The sequence below is a fragment of the Zeus faber genome (genome assembly GCF_960531495.2).
Source record: "Zeus faber genome assembly, chromosome: 12".
NCBI lineage: Eukaryota > Metazoa > Chordata > Actinopteri > Zeiformes > Zeidae > Zeus > Zeus faber.
Genome location: NC_137196.1, coordinates 16,688,090 through 16,702,338, shown reverse-complemented (window position 1 = coordinate 16,702,338; position 14,249 = coordinate 16,688,090). Strand labels below are relative to the sequence as shown.

The following is a 14,249-nucleotide window of genomic DNA, read 5'->3' as shown; positions in this document are numbered from 1 at the left end:
CCCGCACCTTGGACCCACTGCAGGTCGCTTCCCAGCAGAGCAGATCCACGGATGACGCGGTTTCCCCAGGTACTGAACACCACGCTCACGCACCTGGATGGCCGGAAGGGGGCCTATGTGAGATTGCTGTTCATCGATTATAGTTAAGCTTTCAATACCATAGTCCCCACCGGACTGGCTGTCAAGCTGAAGGAGCTCGGACTGAATACTCCGCTGTGTGCCTGGATCCTGAACTTCCTCTCAGCCCGGCCCCAGGTGGTTAGGGTAGGGAAGCACATGTCCAGCTCCCTCACTCTGAACACAGGATCCCCCCAGGGCTGCGTCCTCATCCCCTTCTGTACTCTCTGTACACACATGACTGTGTGGCCAGGTCCAGCTCCAACACCATCATCAAGTTTGCTGATGACACCGTTGTCGTGGGCCTGATCTCCAACGGTGATGCGAAGGCCTACCGCGAGGAGGTGACTGACCTGTCACTCTGGTGCCAGGGCAACAGCCTCCACCTGAATGTCAACAAAACTAAGGAGCTGATTGTGAACTTCAGGCGTGGATTACTACAGCACGCGCCCTTGGTGATTAATGGGACCTGTGTCGAAAGGGTGAGCAGCTTCAAGTACCTGGGAGTCCACATCACAGAGGATTTAACATGGACTTGACATACAGACACTCTGGTGGGAAAGGCAAGGCAGCGTCTTTCCCACCTCAGGCAGCTGAGGAAGTTCCGGGTCTCGGTGAGGATCCTCAGGTCCTTCTACTGTGGAACATACATAATACATACATAAAACATATTCATAATACTCATAAAGGGTTCACCAAAGTTAGAAAGTTTAAGGGAGTCTAACAAAGTCTTGTAGAAGAATATTGTGTTCTATTCAGTCTGCACAAACCTGCATAGAGCTGAGGTTAAACCCCCTCAGGCGGTCAGAAGGGGAAGTAAAAATTCAGTACTGCTATTTAGCATATACAACAACATGTTCCTTCTTGGAAAAGTTGACACCTTTTAAGCTGATTGAACACATGCACTTTAACCCTGATATTATCAGTACATTCCCCGGTGGCACTGTATGTGTGAACGCAAATGTCCGAATCCTTTGGACTGGACATTACTCAGACTTTACCGAGCCAGCACTCCACTTCCAACTCTGCGTAATTCTCCGAATAAGAAATATGTGTGAACAGAGCAGGTAATTGTCCGGCGCATTCACAGCAAGCGTGTGGGCGTGTTGGGTGTTGAGTACATCTCTATCATGCGCCAGTTATTTACCTGTGCGGATCATCGTGCACGGAGCATAGCTGCGTCGTCCTCCTTTCTGCTTTCCGTTCAATTCCTTTCCTTCTCCAAATACATGGAGAATCAAGGCTAAAAAAGACAAATCGGTAGCTTTGTCCGCCATCTTGGGTGTTCTAAAACGCCAGTGTCATTGCGTCACGTCCTACCTTGTGCACGCTGTACCAAGGATCTGCCCTTCGTCTAAACCAAACAGAGTATTTCCAGGCATGCGTCTGACACGGATTATGTCCAGTTGTGTGTTACATGTGTGAAAGGGCAACTCCGGACAATGTCCGGACCTCATTTTCCCGACAATGTTGGATAATCAGGTCCGGACAATGTCCAGACCTGATTATACAGACATTGTACAAAGTGCATGTGTGAAAGCAGCTTGAGTGTTCCACATTAATACACAGGGATGAAATTGGATTTGACCTTCTTGTTTGAATCTGGGTAAGATAGATGACAAACAAATTACAATTAATTGGAGTATCACTTTAATCATTATATGCTGTTTTGTTTTTTTTTACAAATTAAATATTACAAACAGTGTTAATATGACAGTTGAAAAAATTAACAAATTTTCTATCACAATCTGAACAATAATTTTCCAAGTAAACACTCTGATGACCAACAATATTTCAAAATGGCGGTCTGGCAAATGGGCCAATATTGTATTCACAAGTTGTACATGCTTTAGTCAGTACTAAGTGTTTTCCACAAGGGGGTGCTGCAACACCCTCTTGGAGGGAGCGGTTATAGCATTTAAATTTTTCAAAGGAACAGCCATCAGGAAATTACGTGATTACGTGATCCGTTTTTTTTTTTATTGGCAACCCCATTCAACATAGTTTTGCCTCCAAGTCAAGGACATCTCAATCATGTCATGACTGTTTTATATGTATTCATTCAAGTTATTTAGAATCTTAAATATTAGGATACAGAAAGAAAAAAGAAACATAATACCATTTATTAAATACAGTGATTAATGTTTTTTATTTCCTACTATAACAGTAGTTGCCTGATGATGCAGAGTTTCTTCCCTCACACTACTCAAACAAGTCTCATGCTAAATGACAAGACTCTACAAAGCAGAAACAAACACATTTTCTATATTTTCACAGGACATTAGACATTTTTTCAGCAGGCCAACCACGATCGGTCCAACAGAATTCTGGAGAGACTTTAATGCTTGTCGTTAAAAGATGCAGTAGCATATTGCATTCACTTTATATTTTGTCATTCTTAGTAAACCACAGCGAGTTCACGAAAGTTGGAAACCCTAGATTGTATATTGTAATTCAAAAAATTGTGTATCATAGCTAAAAAAAACCCCATCTTAATTAACACAATCAAAACATGACTTATATTGATTATAACTAAAATTTGATTAAATATTGTGTTTTTCATTTTGAAGTTTAAAGTCTAAGTCTGTATCTGAAATACATATCTCTGATGGGATGCACAGTACCAAGACCCCACCGTGTGGTATCAATATCAGGTATTTCCTCATCAGGATTTGTCAGTTCCATCTCAAAGTACAATAGCATGAGGAAAACAAACTGCTTAAGCTCATTGGTGGCAAAGAAACGTCCAGGACACATACTGATCCCAGCTCCCCAAGGCATTGTGCTTGACTTCAGCTTCTTCCCTCCTTTGTAAAAAGCAGTTTTCCTGCTGCCATCCGGGTTGAGAAAGCGATCATATTTGAATGAGTGTGGATCAGGGTGGATTTCTGGGTCAATATGAAAAGCAGTGTATGGGAAGAGTGAAACAAAATCGCCCTCACGAAGACCATACCCACGGCTGTCAGCCATTTTGAGGGTCATGTCCTGGAGAACAGCTCTCGTAAGAACCGGAGCAACAGTCAATCGGAGGGTCTCCTCCACAGCACTGTCTAGGATTGGTGTTTTCTGCAGCATGTCCCTGGTCAGGTTGATGAGAGGGCCACCACGTCTCACTTCCTGACCAGATTCTCTCACAACCTTATCGACCTCATCCTTGACAGCTGTCATGGCTTCAGGATGTTTCAAAAGGTAAAGGAGAAGCCAAAATGAAGAAGGCCCTGTGTTACCCTGGGAAACCCACAGCAAAACAAACATGTATCGATCTTGCATGAACTCCTTCATTCCATTCTCTGCTCTCATCTGGTACATGTCAGTCACCCAACCACTTACATTGTCCTTGGTCTTGATCTTCTGCACTGACAGTTCATTCCAGAACAACTTCATTAACCTCTTTGCCGTCATCATCCCCCAGGGTGTCAGTACGCCAGACATCAGTTTTGGGAAGAGTTGGTCATATTTACGAAACTCAGTAAATAGTCTGTCTGATTCTTGTCTGTCCATCTCATTGGCCTTCTCGGTGCTCCCAGATGTTTCAGGTGTCACACTGCCAAACAGCGACAGATAGCCTCCCCTAAAAACAATATTGTAGCAATAAATAAAGAGTCTGTCCTCGATCCAGGTCTTTTGTTCTTCTCCTGTTCCAATACTGTGTAGCATGAGCTTCTGCAAATTATTCATCATGGCTTCTGTCAATAAAACCAGCCCGTCACCTTTTAGATGTTTGTTGTGTGAAACCTGAAGAAGCTTCTCATTTTTCGCTACCTTATAACCAAATACTCTCTCCACCAGTTTTCTTGCAAAGTTTTGGAAGTCCAATTTAGCACGAGCTTCCTTAACAACTGCACCAAAAGAATGAGGGTCCATGATGAAGGTGAAGTAATTCCCTCCAAGCTGTACTGTGAAAATGTCCCCATGTTTTTTTTTCATCCTCTCTAAGAACTTTGCCATGTTCCTGCGAAACTCCAAAACATGTCCGAGCCAGGGGATTGGACCTTTGTCCAGAGGTGGTTCTCCTGGACGCCGTTGCCTGGATGCTCCTAAAAAGTAAAGCCCTCCAAGGAGAGAGAGTAGCACAGCAAGTAGAATGGACAGGAGGAAAGCCATAGCTGTTTTCCTGTTACAGTCACATAGGGCATTGAGGTTCCAGCACTAAATAGTCAAAAGCTAAAAATAATTAATCTGCCTCTTTAGAAGTGGGAGTGGTTTGCAGCACCTCAGCACTACATCTGATTCTTTATTAATATAATATAACTATAACAGAACTGCTCTATTTTTATTAAACATTCATAATATTGATGAAGGGTTCACCAAAGTTAAAAAGTTTAAAGGAGTTTAACAAAGTATTTTAGAACAATATTGTGTTCTTTTAAATCTGTACAAATCACTGAACACTGGACCCAGTGTTCCATTTTATTCAGATAGCTAAACCTTAATGTTGAACTCAGTATATACTAAGTTTATAAGTAGTTTCGCATCAATGTGTCCAGTTTTAATGCCAAACTTTATCAACTGACCCTTTCTGAATTTAGTCATTGTTTAATTTTTTTTTATGTCTCAAGCAGGCATAAGAATAACAGGATCTGTATAAGCCGAGTGCCAGTTCCCAATATGTGATGCCTTATTAATTATGACTGGCTTATCAGAACTCCATATGTCTGTCTGACTCCATGTCAATCTAATAGTAATAATGGTCTGATAGCACGGTGGCGCAGTGCATTGCACTGCTGCCTCACAGCAAGAAGGTCCTGGGTTTGATTCCTGTATAATTGCTGTACTGTATAAAACAAACAATTAATAGGATTTCACCTCTTTTACACAAAAAAAAAAATCACACAATTAAATACTCTTCACATACAGTAGTGAACCCCCAGAGACCAAAGTAATGATAACACAAATAACTGAATTATATGGTTGAATATTTTTTTCTATTTGCTGTTACAGGCTTCAACTAGTGCTGTGCCCATTCAAAACATGCCTGTTCAGAACGGGCTGCAGGGTCACAGCTGTCACAGTATTTGTAGGGGTGGGCAGAACGATACCAAAAGTGTTGATACTACCAATACTTCGTCTCGTTTTGAAGATCGATTCTATAATAAATAGGATGGATACCAAAAAAGGACCCCTTTCTCTCAATACTGTATTTTCCTCACTTGTTCTTGTTTGGTGCCCGTCAATGTGTTAACGGCAAATCCTTTTTGCACGCACCTCATGTGCCCATTGCTTTCACTGATAGAAAAATCTATCAGCGAAAGCGCTCCACTGCACGTCCCCGTTTCCCCCATTTCTTCAAAAAAAACCAATAATAACAGTTTGTTTTGGGCCATTCTGGCCCTGGGATTACTTGGTATCAGATCGAAAACAAATTTTGCGGTGTTGCCCACCCCTGCTGCACTGTTCGCAATGGGCTGCACTGCAGACATAAGTGACTCAATCTCGGAGCTCTGTAGCCCCGTCCCGCTGCTATCGGTTTGCTATGGACACCGGTTGCCATTTTTGGGGGATCATTTCCATTCAATTACATAGAGAAATAGCTGAAATATACGAAATGTATAAAAATGGACACCGGAAGGGAGAAAAACAAGGGTTGAGGTTTCACACAAGATGGTTGCAAGATTTTCTGTGGCAGTTTTTTCCATCTGCAGTCAAGATTTACACAGTCAATGCGAGGAAACCAAATATAGTGGTTTGCTCCAGCAATGTGATGTCGGCTACACATTCCGTACTAGCAAATGCTCAAGCCAAAACATTCAATTTCATACAAGCTTCATTAAAGCAACACTATGTTACTTTTTTACCTTAAAATAACAGCTTCAAAATCATTTTGATGGTACACTGACATGTATATGGAGAATGGCGCCTCTTTTAACCACTGGGGTTTCCGGGGTGGGTGGCACACTGACGGGTTGGCGTGGGGGTGTGGTTGGCGGCTGGGCGGGCCTAATGAAAGAAAGACTGCAAGTGATCCAGAACCTGAAATTGAATAATAACATTTTATCAAGCACCTTACAGGTGAAGTTGTTAATATCACATACAGTGCTGACTATAAGTAATTGACAGTGACATGTTTTCTGTAGTTTTGGCCCTGTACTCTAAATGTTCTGATTAACAATCAAACAATTAAAATGGGCTTAAATTGGTATTATTGTTTGCACTGCTGTCGCAAAGACAACCAGATCACTTTACATTTTCCTCATAGCCTAGCTCCGTGAAAAAATTATCAACACCACTTTGGAAACAAGATAGAATAAAGAAGCATGTTCATTGAAGAGGTAAATTGAAATAGTCACACTTTTATATTGCATTAAAAGTATGTTGTGTGGTAGACGCGACGTGGAAGCTCTACTGTTCAAAATCACATAGATAGATTTATAGATAGATAGATAGATAGATAGATAGATATAATTGTACCTGGTGACAGACAGAGTACATAGTGCATAGTGATATCGAGGCTTATCGGGAATCAATCTTAAAGCCGATGGCATCAATATTTCATAGCCATTACACTGTGCAATCATCATTTACTTCATAAGTCAAAGCAAAGAAGCTGTCTTTACACTTTAAAGACAACTTAGATTTTGAGAGTATTTACATGAATATCGGTTACATAATTTTGAGAAAACAATCCTTTCTTTGCATAGTATTAGTATGTACAGTAAGTATTTGGAAAGATCACTATATAACTGTTGGGTATGTTTTGGATGAAGTCTCTATGGGGCTATGTCGGCTGAGTGTATGTCAAATGGAAGGTGTTAAGGTGTAAAATAAGACATTAGTCATCACAATCAAGCCAAAATTGCAGGATATATGGATGAATAACTTAAGTAGAGGTTTCTCTTTAATAATTTCCTCACTGACTTCAGTCGGACAATTAATCAGAAGAGGCTTCTACTGAAATAATGCATTAATCATAACTCCCTCATTTTTGGCTTGATTGTACTTTGTATTCAAATACTTTTGGTTAGCTGAAAAAATGTGATTAAGCCTGAAAAGGGTTTTTTTTAACCGATATTCATGTAAATACTCTCAAATTGGAGCTCATGTTAAAGTCCCTGTGAAGTGAATTCAGTGATTTGTTTCTAAACACATTATACATTTTAGAAGGTAATTTTCAATTAACATGTGAAAATACGATAAAGTACTGAATTGTGGGGTTAGACCCTTAAACTGTTTCTCGCCAATGTTGTGGTCTGGATTTTTTGGGCGGGGCTAAATCATGACCCGATGACGTATACGAGGTCATACTTTGCATTGTCCTGTCCCCAACACTTTATAAACACCAGGTCGGAAATGGAGCATCAGTGGTGAAATAAGTTAAACTAAGCTAAGAACCCGGAGTTTGGGGTAAAACGCTGTTTTGGGAAAAAAAACACCTGGAGCAAAAGGTGTCTTCAGGGAGACCGTGAACTCATGCCAAGCCGAGCCCGTGCTGTGCGGTCCCCCCGGCATTGTGGCTGCAATGTTGCACAGTAAGACGCACAGCGGAGATTCTCCACTCTACCGGTACTTTAATTGTTTGATTGTTAATCGAAACCTAAAGATTAAAGAGGCAAAACAACAGAAAATGTGTCACTGTTCAATTATGTATGGTCAGCGCTGTATGTTAATGCAAGTAATGTGATCACCTGATGTGTCTGACAGTCTACAGATGATTCCCATGTGATTTGGATCAAACTTTGGACAGTTGGTGAGGATGGCTGTTGATTGAATCGGCCTATTGTGCACATTGGCCTGAAAAAAAGGGACTCACCATATCTAAACATATTACAATACTGCTCATTTGACTTAACAATGCCCCGAGTTAGTCACTCCACTCGCAGATTGGTTTAGCTGTGGAGGTCCACATCAGTCTTAACTTTGGGGTGCGAATGACTGGGGGCTACAACAAAGTCACTCTGGATGATAGATATCAATAGCTGAGCCTCAGTGAAGAAGACAGACAGGACCCAGAACAATGGGGGCCATTGGTGTGACGCTGAGATTTCTGCCTGTACTTGGTGGTGAGGGGTTTTGAAGAAAAATGCCCCATTGTCTCTCTCATGCGGCTTCCGAGCCTGAGCAGCATAACTATGCCTCTGGATGCCAGCCCAGGATGCCCCTCCATTAATAACCGCATTACCCTCATGGACAGGTAGGTGCAACCTTACTACCATTTACCCCTGTGCTGCCACGGTTTATAAATAGCTAAGGGAAATTAAATGTTCTTTTTGCATAATACATGGCATCAAAATATAAATCATGAATAGATTGAATGACAGCTTGCGGTTAAAACACAGTTGTCATGTGGACCGGAATTTTTTTTATATGTTACGTATTCAAAGATGACAAACAATGGATTAAATACCACGCGGATCATGAGTTTGCCATTTATTTTCTCTGGCAAACAAATGTCATGTTACGCATTACATGCAAAACAAATATTGAACTAATTCAAATTAAATAGAAATGTTTTGTTGTGAAAAAGTTATTTAAATTTTTCCTCTAGAGCAAGGGACTCAGGGAAACATGTTTTACTGTTTCATTGTTGTTTCATCTAGCAACTGGCTTAATACCACTGAGTCACCAAAGCCTAGGATTTTTACCAAAATAATTATTTTCAAAATTGTATTTTCATTATGTTAAAGGAAAAAAACATGACTGATACAGAACCTCAAATGGTAGAAGTAATTTGTCATACATGTAAAGGCGTAAATATACTCACGCGAAAATAGGTCAACCGAAATAATGAGATGCTCTTTGCACAATATTAATCATACTTGCATCAAGAGCTCAATAGTCCTACTTTATCTCTTATTGTTTTTGGTCAGGATTCCAGTTTATTTCTGCCTACGGCGTAAAACGACACCCTCGACTCATGAATGTACACTGCAGTCACTGTGACTGATAGATCTGTACTAGAAGGGGAGAAGGGTTCAAGGGTGCTAAGACGTCTGGAAGGAAGGTGAACACATATCTCTGCTAGTCCAAATGACCCTGACTGGGTCCTCTGCTCCTTGGGGCTCGCCCCGGCTCAGCCGCTGTCATGGCCGGTTATGACAAGATCAAGTCAGAGCTTAAGAGCCTCCAGCTCCCCAAGCAAGCCCGGCTTTGTTATTCAGTTTATCTGGAGAAAGAGAGAGAGAGAGAGAGAGAGAGAGAGAGAGAGAGAGAGAGAGAGAGAGAGAGAGAGAGATGGAGTGGTGGATGGTGCTGCTGTGGTGAAATGGAAGAAGGCGGCTATCTATCTATCTATCTATCTATCTATCTATCTATCTATCTATCTATCTATCTATCTATCAATCTATCTATCTATCTATCTATCTTTCTATCCATCTATCTATTTGTTTATTTAATTGACCTGTGCTAACAAATGGATGAACCATCTTTTCAAAGTTTAAGTAAAATTCATTCATATGCTGAATTTGTAATATATTTCAACTCTTGTCAAGTCACACTTCATTTATAAAGCACATTTCATACCAAGCCAACACAATGCGCTTTACAGAGAAATACAATCAAAGAGATCACATAAAATGCTGTGCAATCATAAGAACAGTCAGTGAAGAATAAACAGATCTCACAGCATACAGATACACACATGCACAGAACTCAGTCATAGACTGTAGTGAACAGCAAGGTTTTTAACCTGCTTTTCAAAGTGTTCAGTGTGGGGGGCCTCAGGTCCCTCAGCAGGGTGTTCCATTTACTTGGGGCATAGATACAGAAGGCAGCCTCCCCTGCTTTAGAGTTGATACGAGTGATGGTTAAAAGACCACTGCATGTGGACCTGAGAGTTCTTTCTGGTTTGTGTATAATTAGCATTTATTTTATATACTGAGGTGCAAGGCCATTTAGAGCTTTATATACAAGTAGCAGAATCTTAAAAATCAATCCTTGTTTTAACAGGGAGCCAATGTAGAGATCTCAGAACAGGTGTGATGTGTTCAAACTTTTTTGACCCAGTGAGAACGTGTGCAGCCGCATTTGGGATTAACTGTAGCCGCTGCACTGCTGATTTCGGGAGGCCGGTGAATAGGCCATTACAGAAGTCCAATCTACTCATTATGAATGCATGGATAACTTCTTCAGAGTCTAGTTTTGACCGGAATCCTCTTCTTTTTGAAATATGTTTTAGATGGTAGAAGGCTGATTTTGTGATGTGATTGATATGGCTCTTAAAATTTACATTGCCGTCTAAGATTACACCCAGATTTCTGGCTTCATTCCTGCTCTCCAGAGACAGATAACTGAGATTAGCTGCAATTTTCTGTGACTGAGCCTTTGCACCAAAGATGAGTATTTCTGTTTTATCTTTGTTTAGTTGTAAAACGTTCTGTGACATCCAGACATTAATATCATTAATACACTGAGTGAGGGAGTGTATGGGGTGTAGGTCATCAGGAGATATGGATATGTACAGTTGTGAATCATCTGCATAATTATGGTAATTTATGTTGTGTTTCTTTATAATATGTGCAAGTGGGAGCATATAGAGGTTAAACAATAATAGGCCAAGAATCGAACCATAGGGCACTCCACATATGATATCCACTTTGTTTCAAGACAATCTCCAATGGACACAAAGAACTACCTGTCCTGTAGGTAGGTTCTCAACCAGTTTAGAACCAGGTCAGATAGGCCGACTCTTTTTTTTTTATCTCACTAGTAAAATATGATGGTCAACAGTTTCAAAGGCAGCACTGAGATCCAGGAGCAGAAGAACAGGATGGAATGGACCTATAGTTGGCAATAACTGTTGCATCAAGATTGCTCTTCTTCAGGAGTGGTTTAAGGACAGCTGTTTTTAATGCTGCAGGATATATACCTGATGGAACAACAGTAAGAACGAAAGAAAGCAAACACTTGGGAAATGAGAAATTATTTCCCATTGGTGCCTTTACAGTGTTTCATGCAAAACTGCTACATACGTATTCTCAACTACCCAGTATCAAGTATATTGTATAAATAGGCCATCAGACTATCTTGTGATTAATTCCCCCCTCAGCACTGAGGCTGTGTAGAATATACCATATCAAATGTGGGACATATTAAAGATATCAAAGAAAAGACACTCTTGATGCAGAGAAGCATGTTGAATGACACTAATGGAATAAAGATGAGTGTGTCAAATCATTATGTTCTTATGACACCAAATGGCCAGTCTAAGTCAATACTGTACTGGATCTATACTTAAGACTCAGAATTGGTGTCAATATTAACTATTTTATTAACTGTAATTAATATAAACTACAGTCAAAAAATGGAATGCAAGTTGCTCAGCTCCCTCATAGGATACATGCGCAACCGGGCCAAAAGAGGGAAGCTGTTGTGGGGTGACGCTGGTATCCTCCTCTGGGCCACTCCTCTCAGTCACTTCAGCCATGTCCAGCCTTAGTCAAACTGGCACGGGATGCACGCACCCTGGGGGTAGGATAGATAGGCTTGCCTGGGATAACTGGGAGGAAAAGTGAACAAATGAGATAGGACTACCAGCACTCTCAGGCAGCCTACAGGACAGCCCTCCGCCGGCTGGGGAGAGCATGTTGGATGACGATGGTGGTGGTGGCGGCGGTGGTGGTGGTGGTGGGGTAGCGGGGGAGAGAGAGGGAGAGAGAAAGAGAGAGAGAGGCGAGGAGCCCGGCACCAAGTTGCATGCTTTTTTCTGCTCTGGTGTCTTGTGTCACTTGTTTCTCCGCAAGGGCACGTCCAAGTCACATGATCGAGCTTGATCTGTTACATAAACGCGGACCTCCGTCGCCCCCCAGTCGGCTGGCATCAACTTTTGGCCGGTTAATACGTGTGGATATAAACTCTGAGAATGACATTGGTGGTGGCCAAGGAGAGTTGTATTGAGAGAGGAAAAGAGTTGTCACTTCGAGATGATTTTACAGATTGTTGCATCATCTCAACACTGTGGCCCAAAACACGCAAACTCTCAACAACAGTTTCAGGGTGAAATTTTGACAAAGATCCTGTCAAAATATAATATAAAGCTGATTGGAGAATGTGTACGGTTACATTTTCAACAGGGGGCGGAAGCTATGTATTTCGTTTATTTATCTTCTTGTTTAAGAGCCGGTCGTCCAGTAATCTAAAAGTTGCTGGTTTGATCCCAGGCCCCTCCTGCTAGCATGCTGTAGTGTCCTTGAGCAAGACACTTAACCCCTAATTGCTCCTGATGGCTGCTTTCATCGGTGTTTGAAAAATTGTAAGTCGCTTTGGATAAAAGCGTCTGCTAAATGACTAAAAATGTAAATGTATTACTGTAGTCTTATCAGGATGGCTGATTACTTGTTTACAGCAGAAATGTAGTATTTTCCTTCTTTAATTCCCTCAAATGGCCATATTGGGGGCAATATAAGAAGTATTTGTATTTTGGTTGTTGTTTTTTGCTTGTTTTTCTGCCCATTTCTGCCCATTCAGGGACATATTTTCATTAATAGGAAAATGTTGTTTCGGTACCAAAGTTTTTACAAACACACTATAACTAAGGAGTACATTTCACCAATTCTCAATACATTAATGGACAGTCAGTAAAATATTGAATCACTTCTGTAAATCCATTTTAAAAAAGCGCAACACGGAAATGGCCTGATATCTGACTGCCGCATATTGTTGTTTATTTGAATTGGATTTGCATTTGATTTCCATTCATAAATCGGTCACTCTCACACACACAGACACACAAACACACACACACACACACACACACACACACACACACACACACACACACACACACACACACACACACACACACACACACACACAGACACACACACACACACACACACACACACACACACACACACACACATTAAGTTAAGGTTAATTAAAACAGCAGACGGCCTGTCAATCAAAAACCTAAAATCAGAGTGTGTGCGCATGACAAGTGGAGGCTGTGGATCCAGACCTCGGTTTAGCTGGTGTATTGTTACTGTTTAATAAGTGTAATTGTTTAATAAGAGAAAAAAAACAATGTAAAAAAAATATGAATTGTCAGGCAAACTTATGTAAGTCAAATAAAGGCTGCAACCTTGATTTCACTGCATTATTAATTGAAATTAGGACCCATGCTCATACCCATGCTCAAGCTCCACCATCGAGGAACACACTCTCGCTCACTTTTTCAGAATTTGAATCAGTCTTACAGACGGTTTTTCAACTGCACCATCTGTGTCTTTGGGACAACGGCAAAGATTTGGGATTGAGAGACATTGCATCGCAGCTCTGAGAACACGTGAGCGTCTGTCCCTGAGGGAGCGCACATGTCTGAACCCCAAATGCTCCAGTCGCTCCAGCAGCATCCCCTCCGTGCTGCACCGGGGGTGCTCGCTACGCCACATCTCCTCAGTCAGACGAGGAGGGAATGTTTGGGGGCAAGGCCTCTGGAGGATGGATCCTGCAGGCCCAGCTGGCTTGCAGCGCCCACTCTGTCCGCAAACTGCTCAGACAGAATGACATCTTAATGCCGAGGCAACGACCGTCCTTATGCTTGCACAGCGCCAAACATTTGCAGACATCACTTTGCTTATTCTCTCTCTCTCTCTCTCTAACACATGAGGTGGATATACTATGAGGAATGATATGGATAACTGAGGAGTAGGAGGTAGACTGTACTGTACATTTCCATAGATGTTAAGGTGTTAGGCGAGTATACTATAATTTGGGAGAGAAATGGTACATTTGGGGGTTCCATATGATTTGAAAATAACATGTACCCTGCAATAAAAAATACAATTATAGCATCAACATTACTTTATTTTATTTTTAAAATGTTGTATATTGCCAAATGTTTCCTGTTAACATTTAGGTGTATTTTTTTATTGTTTATTGTTAATTTGACATTGTAAATTGCATTTTCTTCTTAATTTTTAGGTTTATTGTATATCTATGCAGATGTACATCCATCCATCTATCTATCGATCTATCTATCTATCTATCTATCTATCCATCTATCCATCTATCTATCATCTGTCTGATTTAGATCATAGCATAATTATCTTTGCAGACGTTTCAGCAGAGCAACTATACAAAGGGGTTATTGAAGGCTAGTAGAAGTAACATGATGCTAACACGGTGCTGTCTCTGCTCCTTTTTAACAATGGCCAGATACACCGCAACAATGACCAGATATAATACATTAATGTAAGCCA

The 14,249-nt window shown here is 41.1% G+C and overlaps 1 protein-coding gene across 1 annotated transcript; it reads right to left on the bottom strand.

Moving 5' to 3' along the window:
* Positions 1 to 2,688: 2,688 nt before the first annotated feature.
* LOC307238032 (7-alpha-hydroxycholest-4-en-3-one 12-alpha-hydroxylase-like) lies at positions 2,689 to 4,221 on the bottom strand (the record flags this gene model as incomplete). The annotated part of the gene is made up of 1 exon (XM_080010876.1): positions 2,689 to 4,221. One exon carries the CDS (start codon positions 4,219 to 4,221, stop codon positions 2,689 to 2,691), a length of 1,533 nt encoding a protein of 510 aa, XP_079867002.1.
* Positions 4,222 to 14,249: the final 10,028 nt, after the last annotated feature.